Genomic DNA, 26,900 nt, shown 5'->3' with positions numbered 1-26,900 from the left:
GGACCATTGATCTATATGGCGTCCATAATTAGGAACATGCGTGCGTCAGACTAACATATGATTTATTAAATCATTGATAATTGATGGACGTTTTATTTTAATCTATACGTTTATTCAGATATTAGACAAATGCAACGGCAAGACCAATATCCCAGATGTTGAAATCCTTAATAATTTAAGTTATTCAATTTGTATTTTCTTAACCGTTCAGAATATGGTGCTTGCACAATAGTTGCTACCAAAAATTTCTTCGTTTTTAATGCTATCATTCCAACTTGTTTCAGTGCTCAAGATAACGGAAAACGAGGAGCTTAATTTATTTTTACTGATCATACTCATTTTTGATGCGCTCTTCATGCGATTGAAATTTTGGCAATATAACAGAATTTCAGCAGAACCATTTTCTGAAGAAATTGATGTTAGTTCGTCATTCTTAAAACTATTAACTATAGGTAGCTATTGAAACGTTACCAGCTCCGTCATGGTCTGCCTATGTAGAGTGCGTCAGGTCGGACGAAAACACGAACGTTCACAGGAACACGACGAACAATGCTGAGAAAAAGAGCGGGCCCGAGAGTCCAATTTGGGGAAGAAGAGGAGCTTGTTTGTGAGCATGACTTGAAGTCTAGGGATGTGAATGTTTTCGAATAGTGGTAATTATCCAAATTATAATTGATATAGGTACCGTTTTGACTCATATTCCGAACACTTAAGACCAACAGTGATTTCAAATGCATCTGATAGATATAAATTTGGTAATATTTGTGTAAATTTTTATTTCTCCGTTAAGTCTAACTGTAAGCTGTTGGGTGTGCCGATAAAATTGTTTATTTAAACTTGTTCAGTATTGTTTTTACGTAAAAGTATGGAACAGCATTTTACTTCAAATGCCGAACAGTACGGATACATCGTATTCAAATGAATAATTTCGCAAATATATTTATCTGAGCTAGTTTTACTGGTCTCGAACTAGAGAATCATCACTACTCCACTGCCGTGAATCGCAAGTCAGTCCCATCTGCATTTTCGTCAAAATTGAGTTGAGTTCAGTTTTCAATACCGTTTTGATTCATATTACGGACACTTAAGGCCTCAGTGAAGTTTAACTCGCAAAAAAGCATGTAAAATAAATCATTCTGTATGATTCCTCCGCGTTATCGAACCTTCAAACCCCTTAACTTTCTAATGGTGAGTGAAGATTTCAATTCCGAAACATGAATTATTTTAAATAAATAGAAATGTGTGGACTTTACATGATTCTTATTCCGGACGCTTCCTAACTTTCGCTTCATAATCCGGACACTTCGATTCAAATTCCGAACAGGTTAAATAAATCATAAATAGAAAAGTCAAATCATCAAATGAAGTCTTAAAACCACTAGAGAGACGACTAAGGAAGTTGGGCATTATAAATTTTCATAGATATCTATGGAAAATGCTTGTTAAAACAAGCCTTTAAAGTGAGAACTTTTGAACGGCAAAAATTGAAACATTTCGTGTGAAATGTTTCCCATACAAAGTAGAGTGTTCGGAATTAAAAGCTGTCCGTAATATGAATCAAAACGGTATATCTTCCAATGTTCTTCCAGCTGCCCTAATGAGATAATAAGATTTGTCCGGAAAAAGTAGGAAAAAACAGCAAGTCAAATTATCCCATAATGAAAAGTAACCGCATATCAGTCCCACTACAGATTTCTGCACGTGTAACAGAAAAATGAACCGTGTTCTGATCATTTTTATATTTTTCTCAGAAAGATATCGTAGCGAAAAGCAAACTGTGAAAGTTTCATTGAGGTTTGAACATGTTTAAATCCTGTAGAATTCTTTGAATATTCGTATGAAAAACGAGTTTGGAAACTTCACACCCCATTTTCTCAATGCCTACTTTTTACAGATGGTACTGACTTGCGATTCACAGCAGTCCAGAGGTATAAAATAGATTGTAAGACGTTTAATTTGAATTGCAATTGACAGCCATTTCCTTGTAATTTGATGACATATTTCAGCGAAACATTTCAACCGAATCACCATACAAAAACCGAGTGTTCGGAATACCGTTTTGACTCATATTCCGAACACTTAAGGCGAACAGTGACTTCAAATGCATCCGATTGGCATAAATTGGCTGATATTTGTGTAAATTTTAATTTCTTCGCAAAGTCTAACTGTTAGCTGTTGGGTGTACCAATAAGAATGTTGATTTAATTAGTTTTAGTATTGTTTTTACGTGAAAGTATGGAACAACATTTTGATTCAAATGCCGAACACTGTGTTCATTCTGTCTCATATTCCGAACACCTTGATTCAAATTCCGAGCAGCACGAAAAAATTGTATTCAAATGATTAATTTCGCAAATAAATTTATCTGAGCTTGTTCTACTGGTCTCAAACTAGAGAATCATCACTACTCCCGCGGAATAAATTATATTTGAGACGTTAAAATTGAATTGCAATTGACTACCATTTCCTTGTTATTTGGTGACATATTTCAGCGAAACATTTCAACCAAATCGCAATACAAAAACCGAGTGTTCGGAATATGAGGCTGTTCGGAATTTGAGACAAACCGGTATGAGTCTGTTCGGAATTTGAGGTAAAAGTGGTAAATTTGATTTGACGTTAATTCAGTGTTGGCGTAAGTTAATTTTACTTTGAAAAAACTAATTATGCTTAATAAAAGTAATTAACAAGATGGTAATCTCAACAGATAGATTCTTCTGCGTGTTGTTTGTCATAAAAAAACTCGTGTTTTTGCTGAATATCTCATACGCTATCTTTTGAAGTAACAATGTTGTTCATGAATTACTATTTTCTCAAGGGGTACATGGCGGTATGTGGCAGGACCATTATCATCATAATTTAGGAGTTGCGATTTCATAGTTTTACACTTCACTTAACCTATTAGTTTCAAAAGACAAGAAATACAAACTTACAATATACAACAAAAATGTGTATTATTACTTCCTCCTTTTTTCAATTCTACCTAACTTTAAATTTTCAGAACCATTTTATTTAGCTCAAATGAAGAATAAGATCAAAAGTTTCTTTCTGCGTTGTTCATAAAACATTTTTTTAAAGTTTGCTGAACAACGCAGAAAGTTTGATTCAAAAAGTTTCTCTAAACCAATCACGCATCTAAAATCAACGAGAACAGAGAAAAATCTATTTTCTTGCTAATTTGTCGATTCAGCATTATGGTTCAGAATGCAGATTTACGAGAAAGTTTAGAACTATAAGATGAAACTTTAAACAATCACTCTTTTCTGAATGTTGTTTTTATTACATAGGCCCTTTTATTAAGTGCTGTTCAGAATAATTCACATATTCATAGTCAACTTTCTTATTTGTATAAATTGTAGGTGGGCTTCGTGCGATTAGTGTCGTCAGCCCATCGTGTCATAGATTGTGGGTTCGATTCCAGTTGCAGCCAATTAAACTGTTTATCAGAAATAATTCTCAGCTGTGCCATCAGAGCGAGCACACTTGTCCGTGTTGTCTAGTGTTAAGTTACATTCTGTGCAGCCAAATGACTTAAGACATGGTTCAGTTCTAGACCATTAACCCCTTACCGCAATAAAAATATTAAAATCATTATTACTTTATTTTGTTTCTCGATATTTTTGCGCCAAGTTCTCAAAAAACCCTTCTAGTTTAAAAATCCGTGTCGATATTGTTTATTGGTGATCTGGTTTTGAAGATATTTCTATGTCCCTTGTGGACTATACAAAGCCGGGTGATACGGAGCTACTCTGAAAAAACCCCACAAATCACTTGAGTACTCTTGGAGATATCTAAAAATTACGATATGATGTTTTTTGAAGTTTTTAAGATCTTTATTTGGCCAGCGTTGTACCAGAAACATAAATGCTTATTGCTCAAAGACGGTTGCGCCAAATTGCTTCATTTTTTTACAGCATACTCTTATTAATGCATTGTTCCGTAGACTGCCCATACTCGCATAACAGTCCCATATTATATGGGATTTCGTATATAAATGGGAATGCGAGTATGGGCAGTAGAGGTAGTAACCGAATACAATGAAAATTCTATAGCCAGAGATATATATGTAAGTTATGGCTACGCGTCGGTCACCCAACGAATCTCGGAGTATCTTCGGAGCCAAATTACCAATTCGTTTACGATAAAAATAAAGCTGCTAGTAGAGGGGTTAAATTCAATTAACTTTGCTCAAAATGTAGTTTTTTTTCTGTAGCTTTCAAATTAACCGATTTAGAACATTGGCATAGTGAGTTGTTTATCTGACATCTTCGGTTTTTTGTTCTCCTGTCCGCTCATGGCGTAGTTGGTAACGCGATTCGATTTTGACTAAGAAGGTGTGATTTTTTTCGCTTATTTCACTAATATGCTCGATTGGAATTACATTACGAAAGTAGGTATCATAGTTCGCATTACTTACATCAGATTCTGCAAGATGTTAGCCTGGATATTCTTATCATGAGGAGAAATAATCTGAGCACTGTTCGTCCAGTACACCTTGTAGCCATTGTCCTCTTTCGGATTATGCGACGCCGTAACCATAATACCTGCGAGGCATCCCAGCTCCTTTACAGCAAATGGAACAAACGGTGTTGCTACTGTTCGACTGTATAGCCACACCGGAATACCTTCGGTAAGAAATACGCACGCACTCAGTTCAGCAAATCTAGAACACAAATATTCGAAGCTCGATTATAATCAAATTTTTAGCTACAGTCAACTCTCCATAACTCGATAACTAACTAAATAGGTATCGTGTAAAAAAAAAAAACATAGTAAAAGTTGGATCAATCATTAAACTGCAGTTGAACTCGAGGATCTCTTCAATATCGAGTTATGTAGAGTTGACTGTAATAAGACAATGTGCGTCTAACCAACCTCTTGCTGTTATGTCGTCCGTCGAAACCTAGCACAATACCACGTTGCCGGTCCGATGCCGACGGATAACACTCAAGAATGTACTTGCAAAGTCCTTGTGCCGATTGAATCACCACCAGATCGTTCATGGCATTGAAGCCTGCCTGCATCACCCCACGGAGACCGGCCGTTCCAAATGCAAGCCGCTTCAATAATCGCGCGGAAAGCGCTTTCCATTCTGAACTCTTCACTAGCGATTTGATCTCGTTAAGAGTGTTTTCGTTCTGTTGGAAAAAATATTGTATTTTTGCTTCAATGCAAGTTAACCAACCATTTCCAACAGCAGCACGCTTACCTTATCCCAGTTGAGCCATTCGGATATCCTTTGATTCAGCTCACTGGAGCCGGAGTCGAAGCGAATTCCATTTGCATCCATTTTCAACTCAACAACAGCCTGCGTAATTCACCGAAATTTAATATTCCACTTCCACTTTGCCTCCTCGCCTTGAGTTCACGACGAGTTCAACTCTACGAGATGACTGCCGAGTAAATCTTTGCGGTAATCTTGTCACAGTTGTTGTCTGCCCCAGCTGTCGATGGTTCGCGGAATCGTTTCACTGGAAGAAAAGATTAAATAAAATAAAGCGTATTATTCACCACTGCGTACATGTGAATGACAAACGAAATTGAGAATAATGATGTTTTAGCCATTACATTTTGTTTAAATTTATTCTATGAACATCTGTATGAACTCTAAACTAATTAGCTGGCACTGATGTTAAACGATGCAGCTAAATCATGTATTTATTATTACTGAATAGAAACTTCTAAAACCAAATTTTATATTGAAAATTCTTCTATTCATGTTAACATCTTGTTCTTGATTTGTCGTCATAACGGTGAAGTTAAATATGTCATTCATTTAGTTTTAACAATAACCATAACATAAAATGAATTTTTACACTCGTGTTAATAAATAATTTTAAAATATTATTTGCATAAAAATAAAGAACTCATCTTGTTTTACAACATTCCCATACACGGGTAGCAAGTATGCATTATCAGTGGAACGTGGCGAGAAAGCACGACAGCAGTGAATCAGTGAGTGGAATCAGGTCTATCAGCTGACAATGACGTTGTAGCAAAATTGATTAATCAGGGAGGGTGACCGACCTACCACCACATGTTTAATCTGGATTATAATTATGAAAGCCTAAAATTAAACTTTTTACTTGTTTTATTCTAATAATGATATGTGGTTTACGGCTAACCAGCCGAGTGGAAGTTTAACAACTACCGAAAAACTAAACATAACATATTCTTTTCAATTCTCATCAATTTGTCCCTACAGTACTCGTTTATTTCGAAGGCTCAGGTGCCGTAGGGCAAAAATCTAGGCTGCATATGACGTTGATATTTTTCCTCTTCGCGAGTCTCTATCAGGTTTATTTTATTCAAGGCTAAAGTATGTTGTAATAATCCGTTTGTTTCGAAATTATCCCACCAAACGACGCTATACAGCATGAAAATTCCATAAGTAAATACTTCAGAATCTTCACTACAGTCAAACTTCCAGTCGATATTTATGGAATCATCGACTCATGGAACAGATATTTTTTGGTAAGCTGATTGAAGGGAGCATAGTAACCATGATTTTTGTTTTTGTTTCAAGTATGGTTTCATGAGTCGATATCGAGCTATGGAACATCGACTCATGGAGGTTTGACTGTAAATATGGCGTCTTCTGTTCTCTTTACAAACTATGTTGGATTTTTCTCGAAACTAACAGCTTCCTGGCTCCTAGTACAAAAAACCCTAAGAAATCTTGGCTGAACTGTGTTTGGTTAGGAATTATTTTAGTTTTCCTTTCTATATCAGCTGCACCAGAAATTTTTATAAAATTCGTTCTCATATTCATTTTTGACATCGTTTTTTCAATAGAATTGATTTCCGAGTACACGACACTGAAGACGGTCTTACAATTGAGCTCAAAAGACGCGTATCTGTCAAATCTGTCATCTTTCATTCATCTTAAGGTATTTTACTATACTACTTGAAGTTCAAGATTATCCAGAAAGTAGGGTTATCCACAGAATTTGTTTATATAGAGATGCGTGCATACTGGAATCAAAGAACTGTCAAACGTTGTTCCAGTCGAGCAATAGGCCTTTTCACGAGATGTTTTGAATCAACTGATTCGGAAGGTCTTTGAAGTCTTGAATAGAAATGACAGTCCCTTGAATGCACCGGTCCTCCACCGATAGAAACGAATGGAAACACGGACCTGTCTCATGAAAAGGCCTGTCCAATGGGCGGCAGAAATCTGTTACACAAAAATGAAGATGGGTGTGTGTTAGTGCAAAGCGATATGAAAGTGACGTCTCCGGTTATCTCGGTCTATTATGGCGACTCACGGGATGGCACGCACACTACAACATTTTTCAAATCACCTCGAATGTGATAGAAGAGTGCATGGTGAGGTCACAAAAAATTCCCCAGCTCTGTCATCCACTGCTAGAATTGTTGACATTTTTTTATATGGAGTTTCGAGGTCACGTCAGGCGTGCAACGATCTATAGTCACTGCCTGTGTTGTTTATAAATAAATTCAAAATACTCTCAGTGCATCTCTAGTATAATCATATTTTCTGGGTTTATCATTATAGTCAACGCTTCATGATTGCTCTGATAATTGAAGGGATCATCGACTCATTGTAATATCGCGTTGTGTACAGTACCTTGGAAAGCTGTTGTTGGGGGTAATAACAGTAAACATGAAATTTGAATTTTAGTATGATTCCATGAGTCGATATCGAGTAGCGAAAAATTGACTCATGGAGGTTTCACAATTGGGTTTATTCTACGACTGGCGTGAGGTGACAATTGTCGATGTCGTATAGCGAAGTGACAATTCTCGACTCGAGTGACGTGACTCACCGTGCAAATCAAATTAAGAGTCACTTCACTCGAGTCGAGAATTGTCACCTCTCTATACGACACCGACAATTGTCACCTCACGCCACTCGTAGAATTAACGCAAATATACCAGTGCAGCAAAATTCAATATTATTTATGTTGCTTTAAACGAAGCATGCCAAAATTAAACGATCTTTTTGTGACTCAGTTTTGTAGTCAAATTATTTAGATATTGAAATAGTAAATCATCCTATAACATTGATTATGTTATACACATTGTTCATAATTAATGCTATATCATAGCATATTTAGGAAACCCATTGCATTGGGGTCGAAAACAAATATTACCAAAACCGAACAGTACTTATGTTGTGAAAAATTCGGTTTGCCGATATCTCGGAAGAATATATTCCGAGATTCGATTTTAAAAACTACCGAATTCTCAGCTCTTGGGTTCTTGGCAAAATGTTTCGCTGAGGTCGGAGACATAATGTAAGTGTGTACGGATCTCCATTTATCCGGTTCACCGTATCATGAGAATTTCCGAGATGATTCTACCTGTAAACCGCGTAGATATAGGCGTTTTATGTGAGAACTTCTGTGCGTTTTATGAAGTCTTTTCACGCAAACATAATCAATGTATTCATCAGAAGTTCGTTCAATGGGCTAAATGTAAAAAAGAAGTTTTAATCTAGAATTATAGAATGAACCTTATATCTTTCATTTTATGTTGTGCTTGCCTATTAATTCATTGGTAGCGAAATATTTAAACATTTGACAAAACGTGCACTGATAGCCCAAATATCAGCATAATAGACGTTTAAAAAATAAAATGCTCACTGGCACCGAATAACATAATTCCAAATATAATTACCCATAACATGTCAGCACTTTGCTTACTTAATAACTTTGACGAAGACGTCAAGTTTTGAAATAATCGGGAACTCGAGATTCTGGGGCCCACATAGCCGTAGCGGTAAACGCGCAGCTATTCAGCATGACCATGCTGAGGGTCGTGGGTTCGAATCCCGCTGGTCGAGGATCTTTTCGTAAAGGAAATTTTCTCGATTCCCAGGGCATAGAGTATCTTCGTACCTGCCATACGATTATACACATGCAAAAATGGTCAATCGGCAAAGAAAGCTCTCAGTTAATAACTGTGGAAGTGCTCATAAAAGAACACTAATCTGAGAAGCAGGCTTTGTCCCAGTTGGGACGTAACACCAGATAGAAGAAGAAGAGATTCTGTATTAGAAAAATTTGAATCAGGATCTCTAGTGTAGCCTGATGTAAGTATTTAAAATCTAGCCGCCCACTGCATTTTTAATTGAATGTAGAAGAATTTCAAGTATATTTTACCCCTCACACGTTGGCCCGTGATCAACAACTTCAACAAAGACATCATCTTTCTAATCTTTTATTTTCCTAATCAGGATCCTGAAATATATGCTTCCGAAAAAAATACATAAACCGTGTTCTGTAAGAATTTCTAATCAAACGGCACATCACATGTTTAGTCATTGATCTATTAAACAGCTTTGCTAAAGACACCATCATGCTATAATATCGCTATCCTGAGATTGCCGAGATCAAAATACAGCATGCTCACTAGCGCCATCTGGTAGTAGAATTTCAAGTTAGGTGGCCTATCACATGACCTATCACCCACTCAACACTGCCAAAAGATCGTGTAATCAGGGCGACCAGAAACCCGATTCTTAGTAGAAGGTGCACTATACACGATCGAAAAAAAGATGTTCTTAATTTGTAAGACGCTGTTGATATGTGAAACAAACAAATACAATTTCCGACACGAATGCACTCTTTGAGTGTAAAGTGTCTTTAATAAACAAAAAATACTTTTGTTGAAGACGTCAACTTTCTAGGTAATCGGGATCCTGGGATATATGTGTTCGAAAAATGTCATGCTCACTAGCGCCATCTTGTGAATGAATTCCGAATTGAATAGATCATCACATCATCACATCCTTGAACTACTGAACAACTTTGCCGAAAACACCATCTTTCTAAAAAATCGGGATCCTGAGATATTCGTGATTGAAATATTGTGTACTCACTAGTGCCATCTGATAGCAGAATTTCAAGTTAGATGGCCTATAATATTTATGTTAGTGCATGACCTAAATACTAAACAACTTTGTCGAAGACCGCATCTTTCTAGGTAGTCGGAATCCTGAGATATCTGCGTTTTAAAAATTACATGCTCCTAGCGCCAACTGGTGTCAGAATTCCGAAACAAGCGGCCTATTACATGGTAGTCCTTGACCTACTGAACAACTTTGCCGAAGACACCATCGTGCTAAACAATCTAGATCCTGAGATATTTGTGTTCGAGAAGTTGCATTGCAAAATGTCCCATTAATCGGTTTCCCCGGGGAACAATCCGATGGCCACTGGAGGTTGAGGATGTTTCCAAAGTTTCATTTGTCCACTGACCAGTTGGTACCGTTGAACTTAAGAAATTTGCCGAAGACATCAATACACTATCTTGCCTAGTTTTAGATTTACAATCAAAATGCTCCGCGTGTACTCAGTACACGATGTGACCGCTCGTGTGACGGGCCCGGTAAAAAAAAGTTACACGAGCGGTCGCACTGGTGTACTGAGTACACGCGTAAAAACTTAGGTTAAAAACACGATGTTTTCGAATACTTTTCGTTGATTTATTCGGAAAATTTCTTCTGTAAAAGCAAAAAGAAGAGTAGATCTTGGAATAGGACCAACACCCGGATCAATTTGAAGAGATTTTCAACGTGTTTTTCGGCTTTTCGAAAAGTGCGTGTACTCAGTACACTAGGGCGACCGACGGTGGGTTAACAATAAAAGGCTCAAGCGGCATTGATCCATAGCAGAGCCAAAACCTTCAAGAAGTGAAAGGTCCTAGGAGAGGTCTATAATAGTTAAGGTACCACATATAGAAAACTGTTCTTCAAAGCTGAAAAGAAACGTACGAAAAAAAGACAAGTATCATACATAATAGGAGATTTCATTCAAAAACTGAAATAAAAGTTTCAATATTGGAAGGCACATATTTCCTAAAATATCTCTAACAGATATGAACAAATTGTATGTTGATATTCTTATTATTCTTCTGAAGGTATGGCTTTAAAGCCATCGAAAATGTTGCGCCAGTCTTTGACATTTGTTTTTTTTGCGATTTATCCATTTATGGTCAAATTTGCAAACATCCTTCTACTCCCAACAAAAAAGCAAAATAAAAAGCGTGTTGAAAATTGTTTTAGACTATATTTGTACAATGGGGAGTTAAATCTTCAGTTTTAATCGAATTCTAAAGTATAAATTCTAGTCTGCATAGTCGTTTAATTGAAAATACTTTAAAACATATACTTATATTCACCGTTATACAGCAATTTTTAAACGTTTTTCTCCAACTGTTTCGATCGGTAATCCCAGAATTACATATTATAGAATAATACATGAAAAAAAAAATCCATTTCATTACAGCAGTGTTGTCAATTTTGTAACTTTCATTGTGCTTTGATAGGTCTTCTGAGAATATTGCATTTTTTATTTTATTGTGCTTTTAATATGATATGTGGAATAACTAAACAGACCTGATTTTTGCAGATAATTAATATATTCCCGTGCCCGTGTACTTCAATTCGAAGCTTGTATTTCAGTTTGCTTTAAATTTAAAATATTTCAATATTATGGTGTTTTTTATCATCGCAACGTCGTAAAAAGATGAATAGTTGAACGTTTATCTTGTCCAGATATTTTATTAAAAATTCCATCAATTTTTTCAGGAATCAATCAGAGAACAAACATTTCACTTCTCGTCAAATTATTGTTTTTTTCTTATGATATTTTCAAGAACTCGTCATTTTTTTTTTGTTCTGCTATATGTAGCATTTAAAACATTATTTCATACATCTAGATTTTCTATGTTAGACAACACTATCATCCTCATTTGATAAAACTAAATTTTTGATTTTATTTTAACATATTACATTTCTCGCGTTGAGTATCACACAGGCGTATCTGCAGTGATCGATTTCTCTTCGTCGATTTTCTCTTTGCATTATTACACAGAATTCAATCGAAACATTTTACGGTTCAGTACGATGAAGTACGGTGAATACTTTCTGCTGTTTGTCAAAAATAGCAGTCGAGAACAGTAGACCGGCCAAGTAATTAGCTAAAGGGATAATCGATGAAGAGAAATCGATCACTGCAGTTACGCCCTTATGATACTGAACGCGAGATTTCATTCAATGTAGTAGTTGTGAATTTTTACAGGCGAATTGAACTCACCCTGTTTCTAAGAACAAAAAAAAACTTTGCAACGAACCTAACTGTACTTAATCTAAATACAGTTAAACCTCCATGAGTCGATGTTGATGGTCCCTTCAAACAGCTTTCCATAGCATTGCTGTTCCATGAGGCGATGGTCCCTTCAATATCGACAGGGTTGACTGTATATAAATTACTTATCGTCAGCACATTAAAAGGATTTGTGTGTAAAATTTGATAATTTTATCCGAAATTTTTATTCACCGAATAACAACTACGAATTTCAACGATCAGAGATTCTAAACCCATTTTTATTACTTGTAACAAGTTTAGCCTCAGTTGGAGTTCAAGTTGTTTCATTATCTACAATATAATGTTAACTAGTTGATCTTTCATTCAATGACTGTTGCCGATAAGAACTAGATAGGTACCGTAGAACGGAGTAGCCTTTGACAGATTTATAGAAGAAAATCTGAATATTTCTGCATTCAATAAAAAAGATTTTTGTTTTATATTTTTGAAACTAGTACTAGTATCTTAGTTATCGATTGCAGCTGAAAGATTGAATAACGATTCATTAAGAATGGGCCGGTAATTTTTCATATAATTGAATGTCAATTTTCGGTTCTGGGGTAACTTTGATAATGGATATGTAAACACAAGAAAATCAACAACCAAACTACTGTTTGGAACTTGATTGGAGAATATTAATGCAGAACGTGCATTAGATTTTGTTCATAAAAGTACTGAATTTATAGAAAAAATCACCTACAAAAGTGTTTTAGGGTCAGGCATACATGACAAACACCATTATGAGTCTGTATGAATTGGCACAAAATAATATTTCTGAATTTATATCGATTTATAAGCGCTTTTCGATATGGAATTCAACAAAAATCAAACGTTTTTGGTATACGAAAGAGAACATTTCGTACAAACTCGAATCAATTACATAGAGCATATAGGGTGGAGCATACCTCTATGCATTTAACATTACAAGTCGGACTCGATTATCCGGAGACTCGATTATCCGGGGACTCGATTATCCGGAATTCGATTATCCGGAATTTTAGACTCGATTATCCGGAATTCGTTTTTTGATGTTCTTGTTTTTCAATGTTTATGCATAAATCTGAGATATTTTGGTATTGCAATATACAATTCGCAGTTTAGAAAGTATTTAAGAAAAGGGGGTTTGAAAAAGTGGATTTTTGTGTATGCTGGTCAAATTTTGTTTTTTTCTTGTAAAGACCCCTACAGTTCCTAGAAAAAAAAAATGTTTTTTGCTACGCCACCGTATCATATGAATAAAATAACGAAAAAAGATAATATTTAAGTTCTTTTGTCAAAGATTTCAAATTTTTTCTTAGTGATTCGATTATCCGGAGGATTCGATTATCCGGAGTGAAAAAAATCGATACTCCGGATAATCGAGTCCGACCTGTATATGGGAATTTATGACTTCGATTACAAAAATGATCGAAATTTGTAAAAAATGTTTTTCGCTAAGACTCAAATCTGGATTTATATTCTACTATGACGGGACATTAACCTTCCAGTCGTGTTAAATGTTATCGATCCCAACGAAAATAGCTCTAATATGAAGTGACATACTAATATTCTTTACTTTTGCATTCGTCATGATAACTGATTTACACAAATTATGTGATTTACTACATACTAAACTGTTGCGGATCCCTCACTTTCGAAGATACCTGCATTATCAAAGATACCCCGTTTAAAGGTACTGAAATCCCTTAAATTATAAACAATAAACCTAGGATGGAAAAACTATATTAGAGTTCGGATCGGAAAACATTACGAAAGGGTGAGCTACCTGCGTTAGGAGTCTAAAATTTCTTTAAGAATGCATTAAAAATTGTTCCAGAGATTTTTCAAGGAATTCTTCCAGTAATTCCATCGGGTGTTACAACTGAAATTTATTAAAAAAAAAACACACACATTTTGCTCATCTCTAATCTCATTTGTCTAGGAAAGCCCAAGAAAACTCTTCAAAATATTGCCTCTTGGATTTTATTTTAGTCTCATTCATGCGAATACTAATTCAGATTTTCTTTTTACCCCGATTATCCTATGCTAATATAGAAGATTTTTACTATTTGAAAAACAACTAGGGTGATGTGCTAGTACCCATCGTATTAAGCATTGATCAGTGAGAACTGCAATTTTCCCTGTATTGCAGTGATTGATGCTGAAACAAACCGATGCCAAACAATTCTTTCTCAAAACGGCTTTAGCATTGCACAATAAGATTTTGATCAATCTTGATTTTTTTTGGAAATAATGCAAAGAAAATGCATCTTGTCGTATTCTCAATTCGTCGTATCATTTGAATTTCTGTCGCAATCAGTTTCCAGATTCGTCTCACAACTTACGGCTCACTGTGATATAGCGATTGGTCATAATGTTGAGTTATCAACGCTATAATAAAATGTTTTACTAGAATATATAGATCTGGGGGCATCTCCCTCCATTCCTTCAGCATGATGGAATTTATTAATTTTCTTTAAAATTCATTGTTCGTTATCAAAATTCAGCCCATACATGTGAATACAATTCCTTTTGACCGAACAATTATGGCGTTAAGGAAGTTTCATAAAATTTCGTGAATTATAGAACTGTTACGGCGCGTGATTGTAATGAAATCCTTCAGTGAAGAAGTACGAAGGTTTTCCATAGTGGAAAAAGTGCCTGGGGAAGTAAGTCACACAGGTGGGTGGGAAGAAACTTGTACCATAAAGTGATGTGACTGGTGTGATCGTTAAGCATTTCTCTCAAATCCTGGAACATTTTAAGAATAATAGCGCTTACGAGGATGTAGAACCAAAAGTTAATTATGTTTCTATTAATGATTATGATTTCAATGTTTTTTTTTTATGAATTTATATTACATGTTTACGGTTTGTATAATACAATTGCCTTAAAAAACATCCCATTACAATCTGTGACTGATGTATGATTTCAGGGTAGACAATCGTCGCCGTCAAATGGAAAAAGTCGACGACGAAACTAAAAGAATCGTCTTCGTCACTAAACTAGCATTGGATGACGATTTGCCGCAGAGATCCGGCACATAGGCTCGGCGTCATAACAAACAAATAAGCTTCTTTCGTTATAGCCGAATTTTTGTTCGGGTGCTCTGAGCCGACTAAAAATATGTATCGTGTTTTCGACAGATTATGAGCCTTTTTTGAGCCAAATGACGGGGTTGGTAGTCTAATGGCTATCGCTTCTGCTTCTCAAGCAGGAGGTCGTGGGTTCAATCCCAGGCCCGTCCCTTTCTAATCTTTGTAACGTTAGATAGCTATCTTTCTCTATCTCTCTGCGCCGTTATGACGCAAACATTAATGAATAAATCGACTTGACTGCTTACCACAGTGGTATCCATACGGTCGAATACCCCCATCCATCACTAACAAAACACTCCTACTTCCAAGGTAGCTGTGGGAAATGCAGGAGATTCTCCGGTTTTCTAGTAACAACGACTATCTAATTAACATTCCTTCCTATCCCTGATGGGCATAAGGACGTGGCCGGCGCCGTTATCAATCTAGAAATATCAGGGATAGTGTAATTGCACATTGAAGATGGTAAAAAGCTAAAACCCAAGCTCCCATCTGAGTGGTTCTCTGTGCAAATACCACTATCCTGATTGATCACGGAGTAGCAACTACGAAGTGTATGTTCCATCAGTTGATCGTTTTTTTTTTTTTTTTTTTTTTTGATTGATTATGAGCCTTTTTTGAACCAAAATAAAGCAAAAAAATAAATCACATCTGGAGTCGAACAAACCATCTCTGAATCGTCAATTCAACGCGCCTTGAAAATTAAAACATTTTGAAATGTTTTTTATTTTATAAAATCGTTTTTTTTTTGTTAGCTGAATCATCATCGATTTCTTAAATAATAAAAAAAAAAATGGAGCAAATTGAATGTTTGATAACTTGAAAGCACTACAGCATGCTTGTCTCTGTTTGTTCATATTCAATCAACGAGATGCAAACAAATAAAAAATCTCTGCTCCATTAATTGTTTGCTGCGCAATTGTTTCCATAGAGAGGGGAAGAGCAGTGTATGCTGTAATTAGATTATGCATCCAATTGATTTCCACTTCAGATGAAATGTAGAAATAACTGTAAAAACTATCGTTAAACATTGAAAGTGTAGGTTTATTGCCACATTCAGTCAGATCGACAAATATTTAATAGACAAATTTCACGCTGTATTGACAAACATACGCAAATAATGGGCACTTTAGTATGACATATGGAAATTTGGATGCAACATATGATAAAATAACTTTGTTCATTGAACATTTAAATTTCAAAAAATGAGTTCTTGTCTGGTCAGCACAAAGCTCTTTGTTTTTGTTTTGTTGTAGCATAACTAGTAAAACTAGTACATTTTATCTAAAATGTTTCACATTATATTTTGTTCAAAATTGCATTTTGCTTTGCTAGAGAGCACTTGACAAAATGGTAAAGTTCCCATAAATTACTTGTTTTTCTTTCCACATAAAACAACATTACGAGTTATAAATTCTGGAGTATTTTTAATATAAATAAATGGATTTTTATAGGATGTAGCTTCTAATCTAGCACCAGTTTCATGAACAAAATCTTAAAAAAATAATGCGATTAGTGAAAAAAAATGGAAGCGTTGCTTTTTTCTTATCAACAGATGAATTCAATTCACGTGTAAAAATTAAGAACCGCTACGGCAAATAAAATGTAATAAATAACAACATGCTAGTAACTGCTTACTTTAGTTTTACTAAATTAGGATGATAGTGTTTTTTTACCACAGAATGCAGAAAAAAAATGTAACGTTTTTGAAATGATAATAATTAAGAAATAAGACTCTTGTGCCAATGATTTGTATCAAATGTCTGCCTCATCGAATGTACGAGAAAGCGACATTTTTTTTTTTGCGATGCTCATGATCTAGGGCTGAATTACAATAATTGATAAATGATGAAATCCTTATTACGATATGTTTTACCCACATAGATAATTTCAATTCAGGAATTGGACGTATTTCCGATACCAAATCGTTCTTGTTTGAATATGTTTGATATATGCATTTACAATAATTTCGATGTAATTTTACGCAGTATTCGCGACGCGAATGGTGTGCACCAGAAACGATCTGATTTTACAATTAATTTTCTGCTGTGTATCTTTAATTTTTGCTAGAAACAAGTGATAATACTAACCAAATACCTAGAAATTTGATATCAATAGCAAAAACACAACAAATAGCAAATACACAATGACCACCAACAGTCATACGCAGTGATTGGCCTCGGCATTATTGAAAAGTTAAACGAGAAAGACAATGTCAGGAGGTCAGATAAAGACACATTCAATCGCCAAAACAATTTTTTAAACTAGAACAAACCTCACTTCATGGCACACAGCGGAGACACTCAAGTTCAAGTTCATTTCACGTTTTAGCATTAGATTAGAACACAGCACACTTACAAAAGCACTTACATTGATTTTAGCCGTCCAAAAACCGTGCTCACTTGGAAGACTGATTGGAAATTGTTTTCATTCAGTATACATATCGATCAAATTCGTTTGTGGACAAAAACTGAGCGTTGCACAGAGCGTGCGCAGAACATGTGGCGTAGTGAAATTGTTTACGAAAGATTGTGAAGTGACAAGTGGTATACCGGGTGTTATGCTGCCCGGTTGCCAGCTGCTAGGACAAAACTAGTTAACGGCACTTTCACAATATCAAATTATGAATTAAGCTTTGTCATGCTCCATATCATTATTTCATTAAGATGGTATCTATACGGCGAAAGTTATGCATTAATGAAAAAATGACTGTGGACACATGTAGGAGATTTGAGTAATCACGCGTCTCCATATATAGTCTGCATTGATATGGAAACAATCAATGGTTATATAGAGGAAACAAGCATCAGGATTTATTCAATTCAACGATATTAAATTTGAATATGGGGTTGAGCATGATTCACTCAGTTTTTGCAAGAACAGCTATATTTTTACAAGGAACCAATGGATACTACTTAGTATTAGTTGTATCAACATGAGGTGTAAATGTTGACGTGTTATTTGCTTTAAGGAATCCGTTGAATCCTCTGCATTTTCACGAAAAAACACTAGGAGTTAGGAAATTGGGACAGGGTTTATTCACAGGATTCGTTTTGGTTAACGAAACGCTTATTTATGAGCGTTATTATAAGCAGGGATCATTCAGAAAAAAAAACACTCCATTTTCACTGGTTACACATACCCCAACATAATTAGGTAAATATTAATGCCTCAATTGAAGAACTATTCTTTCTATCTGTTCATAACTTGACTGAACGCACAGTATGCCGATAACATTGACGAAAGATTTTACATTAGCATCATGACACATCTATTCAACAAGTCATTAATCAGTCTCTACAGAAAAAGTCGACACTTCTAGTGTCGAAGTATTGAATAATCTTGTATTAAAAATAAACATAAAATAAGACATGTTGCATTTAAGCATTATACATAATTAGAAATAAAGTTTATTCCGACAGTAACCGACTATTCAATGTTTGTTGAACAAATACATAAACGCAGAATCTCCTTTGCTGTCTCGATAATAATGCAAACCATTAAATTTAACTCGTTTGAAACAGAAGCATGGAACGAGCTTACCAGTTTATGTTATATCTTCGACTGCAATGGCACAACGAAAATTAAACAAAACTTCCATGCGAAGAGACCATACACAGTTTTACAAAAGTACCAAAACTGAGGGTTTTCGGCCAAAATATATCACTGAGCATTTTGAGACATTTAGTAGCATCCTATATAAATCAACACTTATTTAATAATTTGATACTCTGATGGTAGCTAGCATTACAATTTATTTTTGGATGGTTTTATTGGCTTGGAGTCTCCGAAAAAGTTGTAAGGAAGCGACTTTTCAAACGTAAAGTGGCAAAAAATCACTGATTTGACTCAGTATGACTAAGGTACCAACTTGAGAGTTTTTAGTAAGAGAAAAAAAAACATAATTTTGAAGTAAGTTTTGTGATAGGCTGTGGTCTGCAATTTTTATTTTTGTCCCAGAATGGCAGTTCTTTACGATGGCCACATCGCGCTTAGGAACAAATGTCGAAAATTATGTGCTTGATAGGGAATGTTTCCTTGTCTCTGTCCTTTCGAAGTTTTGTCTTTCGATTCCACATTCCGTCATATATTCGTGGATTGTATGTGTATTAGAGTGGTTCAAAAAATCGTTTTTGCTCCACACCGCTCATTAGATTCTAGATCAAATTCTGAATGTCCTCCCAAAATTTGAGCTCATTTGGATGAAAACTGAGACTGCACAAGCCCTTTGAAGTTTATATGGGAATTACTATGGGAAAAGCAAGCAATTCATTCAATCGGTCATAGTGTTTGCCCATGTGCTCTTGGGGATTAGAGCTACGTTGATACTGTGAGATACATTTATCAGCTACAACTTTGCCGAAGACCGTTTTCAAATCGAACGCCCCAGTAATTAGTTATTGATTTTTGAATGAGTTGTAAAACTTTGACTATAATTATTGGGCTGTTCAGCAGGCATCACTGGGTATATGCAGTAAAACATAGTAGCCATGATTTGTGCGTGCTATCTTTCGCGCCAGAAGTAGCAATGTTGCCTGTTCAGAAGTTAAATGAGCACTGCTGAAGAATTTGTGACTGGATATATATCAATAACTAATTACTGAGGCGTTCGATTTGAAAACGGTCTTCGGCAAAGTTGTAGCTGATAAATGTATCTCACAGTATCAACGTAGCTCTAATCCCCAAGAGCACATGGGCAAACACTATGACCGATTGAATGAATTGCTTGTTTTTCCCATAGTAATTCCCATATAAACTTCAAAGGGCTTGTGCAGTCTCAGTTTTCATCAAAATGAGCTCAAGTTTTGGGAGAACATTCAGAATTTGATCTAGAATCGAATGAGCGGTGTGGAGCAAAAACGATTTTTTGAACCACTCTAATGTGTATTGCAGGGTAGTTTTTTCATAGCCCATTATAAGTAAGTTCATTTTGCGCGTCTTCGTGGAAGCATAAGCATAGATGACCGTACAATTCGTAGTTGCTACTCCGTGATTGGCTTGAACAATCGAAATTGCACAGAGAACCAATGAACGGGGCTTGGGATTAGCTAACCATTCTCAATGTGCACAAATCGAGAGCTCAGAATATAATGAAGTCAATAACGGCGCCGGCCACGTCCGTACGGTCATCGAGGAGGGAATGGGATGTTAGTGTGACTACTGTTGTTATTAGAAACCGAGATCACCTTTGCATCTCCACGGTTGTCGCAGGAAGGATTTTTGTTAGTGGGAAGGGTTAAAAAGTTATATGATCAGGATTGACCTTGTTAAGTGATGCGATTCATTCGATTTTATATATAACTATTTTCATGGCTTCATAGTATATAGTAGACAAATGTATGTTTATAGTAGACAAATGTATGTCAACACATGTGGTGACGAACTATTCAAAAATTATTGTTAATTTCAAAAATATGAATATTTTAATTTTCATTTGATGAGTGTTCTTGATGAAATTTTGCCGACAGACGGGGTGACGAACCATTCATCATTTATTTATTTAATTAACAAATATTGCATATCGAAAAAAGATAAACGGAACTTAAACTATTACCAAGTGTCTTTGCAGTTGCAACTGCAAGAGGAAGCATCGTTCAACTCAGCCGTAAGCGATTCAAATCTTGCTTTTCTTGATTTCACGAAGGTTTTTATTTCCACAAGTATTCCTTGAATAAAATTATAAAATTCACTACACTTTTGAATAAAACACAGGTATTACCGTCAGTTGAATATTACTGATGCAGAAATAGCGGGAACACACTCAACACTGTTGAAATGGAACAAAACGTTTGAAAATTTCTTTTTTTTTTCAATATTCCGAGCAAAAACCTGACAGACGGACGAAAAACACAACCGGTCGGTATCACCGCTTACTGCGATCCTTCATTTTGCGCGTTATCATGGAAGTGCAAAAAATTCGGCTTTAAAAAAGCGAGTAAAACCTCAAAGTTTTATTCGCATTAACCTGCATTCCGACGTAGCCGGCGCCGCTATTGCAAATTATGAAGGCGATCAATGAGCAGCGTCCATTTACGTAACGCTAAAATTGTGAATTTTTGATCCCCTCAATCGTAATGCTTTTTATATGAAAATTTATAAATTTTTGTGTGGACCGTAACGTTACGTTTAAGCCTACACCCTCCCCCCTAAAAGCGTTTCGTAATTTTAGAATGGCACCATAGTACTTGCACAGAGCTCAGGGCTGAACGAATAAGTGCTTAAAAATAAGAACATTGAAGCAGGTCCGTCCCACTCGGGCTCAGATTGTGTACCACTTCTAGTACTGCATTTGGTCCCTTTAGTACTGCAAAAGGTACCCAAGTTTGACAGATCACAGTACACTTTGAACGGCATTCTAGATTACCTTATGAGCCATAAAATTTTGGGCAACTGCAAGGGACATGGGGGTCTTTAATTTGTCTTTGATTGAAGACCACATGTCTGCTGAAAGTGGACCAAACAGAATAAATTTATTCTAAAAAAAGAACATTGGGAGAATCACTGGGATGAAAAAGCAATTTTTGCTGATTTACTGAAAAACAAAACCTTTAAGCTTCCCTGGAGAAACATTCTGGGGATTACTGGACGAATCCACCATGACCCACCATCAAGAGATTTTTCTAAGAATGTTCCAGTGAAAATGCTATAATAGCTTAGCTTGGCTTAGACTGACTACACATATCAATGGTTGGTATTCCGTGATTGACCGAAGTCAGTGAAGATGCACAAAGAATCAACTACAAGTTTGGCTGGTGTGGTAGATTGGAATCAACCAAGTAGGCACTGATGAATGGAAGAAGGAATTTTGGTCGAGCTGTCAAGAAGTGCAGACGGAACCCTCTGAGGAACCCATCCCAGCTGGGATAGGCCATAATCTTCTTCAGTGTGCATAATTCAGTGCCTCTATTTATACAGGGTCAATAATGGCGAAGGCCACATCCTTGCAGTCAGGTGGGAATAAGGGAAGGAATGTTAGTGTGAAACCTTTGCTGTTTGGAGACCGTGTTTGCCTCTGCATCTCCACAAATGTTACTAGGAGGGATGTTTGTTAATGGGGAGAATCGTTGGGTCAAAAGATTCACTTTGATAACTAATTAGACCATGATAAACTATTATTTGTTGGGGACGGACCTGGTGTAGTGGTTAGAACACACGCCTCTCACGCCGAGGACCTGGGATCGAATCCCATCCCCGAGATAGTCACTAAAAATTTTTCAGTGACGACTTCCTTCGGAAGGGAAGTAAAGCCGTTGGTCCCGAGATGAACTAGCCCAGGGCTAAAAATCTCGTTAATAAAGATAGAAAAAAAAATATTTGTAGGATATAAACATGTTTGTAAATATAATATTTTTACAAACATGTCGGAAACTTCAAACGTGTCAAACGGAATCTTGCGCAAATCGAGGGAAAAAACGAAACACCAAACCAACTCGATTGCTCGGGCTCTTTACAGACACTGCTCGGCAAATGGAGCGCAAATCGAGAAAAAAAAACGAAACATCAAACCGACTCGATTGCTCGGGCTATTTTGAGGCACTGCCCGGCAGATGGCGCGCAAATCGAGGAAAAAACGAAACACCAAACCGCCTCGATTGCTCGGACCTTTTCAAAACACTGCTCGGCAAATCGCGCGCAAATTGAGGAAAAAAACGAAAAATCAAACCAACTCGTTTGCTCGGGCCCTTTCAAGGCACTGCTCGGCAAATGGCGTGCAAATCAAGGGGAAAAAACGAAACACCAAAGCGACTCGTTTGCTCGGGCCCTTTCAAGGCACTGCCCGGCAAATCGCGCGCAAATCGAGGAAAAACAAATGAAACATCAAAACGACTCGAATGCTCGGGATCTTTTGAGGCACTGCCCGGCAAATGGCGTGAAAATCGAGGAAAAAACGTAGCACAAAACCGTCTCGATTGCTCGGGATCAAGGATGAACATCTAGTGATCATGACAAAATCCATGATGCCTCGCGTTGTTCTTTATCTTGCGGTCATAGCAACAACGATTAACTCTTTGTCGTCAAGTTATCACAACAAATTACGCTCCGCGAATATTGCATAGTGTTGCACGTTTGCTAGCGATTAACTGTTCGCGAAAAAAAAGTTTGATTATTTCGAGGATTTTTCCACTTTTACTTAATGATCTACCTCCATCAAGGGGGTGGTCACTCTACGCAGGGTGCCTTGCGCAGCTATGGCACATTCTGGCGCACTAACTGGCACGATTTGTTTTATAGTGTGTTGCTATAAAAATCGCAGTGAACTGAAATATTCGTCTCAGCAATCATTGAGTTTTCTGAGTTGTTGTTATCTGACAAACAAGGATATCGCGAAATTTTCAAGTTCGTTTCGAATTCAAAAAGAACCTGCTAAAATTAAAATGTGTCGATTTTACATTTATAAACTTTTCTTATTTCAGAATGAAGCTATCGTGTGGCACCAAACCTGCAAAGCCCATCGAACTGAGCTGAATGTGATGGCATCTGCTCTGTGTCATGGCTACTAAATTTAAAGTGAATAAAAAGTTAAAAGGATAAAATATATACCTATAAAAAAGCGTCAGTGGCCTTGTCACCAACTAATAGTAAATTTCAAAGCCGCGTAACTGGGAGAACATAAGTAGGGGAATCCAACGAAAAAAATGAGTCAATACCACTCTTTACACGAAAAATCGCATGGACAAAAAGTTTTAATATCTATTCGAAACCTAACAAAGCAAGTACATTTCTGAAGGTTTTGCAGTCTAAAGGCTCGAACGTACTGACCGCGAAATGTCCATACTCTCCCTTCATTAGATAGTCTCTGGTTCTGAACATTCCCTAGTCCTAAAACTGTACTTCTGCACGTCGTGTTCAAATACCCATACCACAGCGAATGCACAAATATGAGCAAAATCTTCTTGGAATTAGTCAGGCTTCCTATTAGACGCTACCACCCACTTTACGCCCACCGAAATTCCTCGGCTATCTTGCCGTGGGAGGAATGATGATGGCAGCGTCTTATAGGAGATCTGACTGTACCTTTCTTGCCTCTTTTCAAACTCAATATCACCCCCACCACGCCCTTGTGCATAATCGTTCACGCTTTGTATCGCAAGTTCCGTAAATTTCTCGTAACAATGTCAAATCCATTCCCGAATAAAGCTAAGTATACTGTTTCGATCAAGAAAAGTAAAGAAATTCCTTGACTGAATGGGTCAAGAAATTTCCTACAGAGAGCCCCCTTTGAAGTGACATTTCTTCTCAATTGAGTACTGCGATCAGAAAAATATGATTTTCTTGACCATTTCTTGGAAGAAATTTTCCACGCATCGAGATAGGCGATTCCTTTTCTTGTCAGTAGCAAACCAGCCTTAAGTAATGAAAAATTCTGAGTTTTTCAATTTACATATGTCAATGATTGCTGAGATCGTTTTTCCATAATTTCAGTTCATTGATTTTTATGGTATATAGTATTATAGCACGTTTGGCGCGCTTGGCGTACCTTGGCGCTTTGAAGGCACAGCTGTGCTGACTGAAGTGTGTAGAGTGACTTCCCCCTTGACCTCCATATATGTTGTTTGTGATTCTAAAACCATTCGGACATTGGTTGAGCGATAAATAATAGCGCGAATGCGGCATGATTCAAGTTGATCGCTACTTGTAACAACATCCGATAAACTCTTTGTTCCACGACAAACCGTGCATCAGATGCTTCATATATCCGCTCTACGCACGCGTAATGAGGTGTTGAAATCATGCTGCTGCGAGAGTAACGGCCCTCTTAGATTATTCCAATACTGTGTTGTTGATCGATAGAGCCGATTTTTTTCCATCCTTGCTCGGGATCTTTTGAGGCAGTGCCTGGCAAATGGGGCGCAAACCGAGAAAAAAAAACGAAGCACAAAACCGACTCTTTTGCTCGGGCTCTTTCGAGGCACTGCCCGGCAAATCGCGCGCAAATCGAGGGAAAAAAACGAAGCACAAAACCGACTCGATTGCTCGAGCTCTTTCGAGGCACTGCCCAGCAAATTGCGCGCAAATTGAGGAAAAAAAACGAAACACCAAACCGACTCGATTGCTCGGGCTATTTTGAGGCACTGCCCGGCAAATGGCGCGCAAATCGAGAAAAAAAACGAAGCACAAAACCGACTCGTTTGCTCGGGCCCTTTCGAGACAGTCTAGAAAAGCATTAATATTTGTATGAGAAGACAAACTTCAAACTTTGAGAGCTATTATCACAATGCTTTCTTTTTCCATATAGGACAGTTATGCCTTCATGGGCAGTATTGTCCATGCGAAACCCAACAAACATTTTACTCTTAAGCTTATTTCAGTTTAATAAGCTATTGTTGAGCTACTACTGTTACTTGGGAAATCCTCATCCTCCTGAGCAACTTTGTCAAAGACAGCATCTTTGTATATGTTAGAAACCTCGAAATATCGCCCAATTAGCACATATCGACGCCAAAGTCACGCGGTATTGAAATTCTTAACTAACATTTAGTATAAAGTAGAATGGAAAGACTTGATCCTCGTTTTTATGCGATTGTAACTTTGCAGCAACATACAATACAAATGATACAATTTTGTATGATCATGAATGAAGAGAAGGTTTTAGAATGCATTATTGAATACAGTTTTTTTAATATGGGTATTTGGAAAGGTAGCGTCTATTAATTATATTACGCTAAAATAGATGTTTTGGCCCTCCCCCTTTCATAACGTAAAAGTTTTAAAATTTGTTCATAAAACGTAACGCTTTGGCCAAGCCCCTATCTTCCAGCTTTACGTAATTTGTGGACGGCGCCAAAAATATAATATGATTTAGTTATGATGTTAGTTATGACGTTACAAAATGTAAGATTGGTCAAAATTTCCTAGTAGATATTGTGCTCTGCAAGAAATATCCACGTTATGCGATTATCTTAAAATGTCGATATACCGCCGCAGTGATTATAAAAATTATCAAATGTTTCAGATTTAGCAAATTCAAAATATTCGCGTTCTTGAAGAACGATAAAATCCAAGCCTACTTGAATATTGACGTTGCGGTTAAATTGCGCGCATATTATCTGCGCGTTACCGAGTTTTTCAGATATTGGCTGTTGAACTCACTAATTTTAACGATTTCAGCCAACTTGCATGCAAGTTAACCAGCTTGTATGGCAATTTATTTGCTTCAGAACTCAAACTTCATGTGTTAAACTATACTAATCAACAAAGTTCATAATACTTTTGATACTCAAAAGTTGTTTTTTGGTGGTTTAGAAAAGTACTGTATCTTGTAAATTGTCATATAAGAGAAACTAAGAATTTTGTATGGATACTGCATGCATGTTGATAAAGTCGGTTAAATCTAAATTTGAACCTTGCAATTTAAATCAAATTAAATCTTAAATGAAAGTCAAAGTCCTATTTTGCATGATTGATGGATTGAACCACTAATATGTTGAATAAATCGTATTTCAAATTTTATGTAAACATCGATGAACCCATGGTTTTATACAACTTTGTAACGTGCTGGAACATTTCTGAGAACGGCATCAGATTTAGCAACCCCAAATTTACAAGAGAAACAAAATTTGTTTCTTGAGACACGTAAAAAAGTCATTTTTGTTTCGCTGTGTAAGCAGTTAGGACGGAATTCAGAGGTACAATGTACCCAAATCTACTTTTTTTGATTCTTTTAATGGAAAATTATTGAAAAAACTACAAAATCGATTTTCTTAAAACT

At 36.5% G+C, this 26,900-nt stretch overlaps 1 protein-coding gene across 4 annotated transcripts in view; it reads right to left on the bottom strand.

Annotated features, from left to right (window-relative positions):
- Positions 1-26,900, bottom strand: part of LOC5570907 (phosphoglucomutase-2) — a 300,316-nt gene that overhangs the window by 16,682 nt on the left and 256,734 nt on the right. The window contains exons 1-4 of one of the 4 annotated variants that reach the window (XM_001653334.2): positions 17,561-17,670; positions 5,210-5,471; positions 4,876-5,138; positions 4,418-4,663 (exon numbers count right to left, since the gene is read on the bottom strand). In XM_001653334.2, coding sequence (XP_001653384.1) covers positions 4,418-4,663; positions 4,876-5,138; positions 5,210-5,290 — 590 coding nt within the window. In that variant the 5' untranslated portion in view covers positions 5,291-5,471; positions 17,561-17,670. Of the gene's footprint in view, positions 1-4,417; positions 4,664-4,875; positions 5,139-5,209; positions 5,472-17,280; positions 17,422-17,465; positions 17,671-26,900 lie in introns of those variants that run through there. The other 3 variants (XM_021844939.1, XM_021844940.1, XM_021844938.1) reach the window with 3 other exon arrangements.

This window comes from Aedes aegypti, chromosome 2 (genome assembly GCF_002204515.2).
Source record: "Aedes aegypti strain LVP_AGWG chromosome 2, AaegL5.0 Primary Assembly, whole genome shotgun sequence".
Classification (NCBI taxonomy): Eukaryota; Metazoa; Arthropoda; class Insecta; order Diptera; family Culicidae; genus Aedes; species Aedes aegypti.
This window is presented reverse-complemented; position numbering and strand designations above follow the sequence as displayed.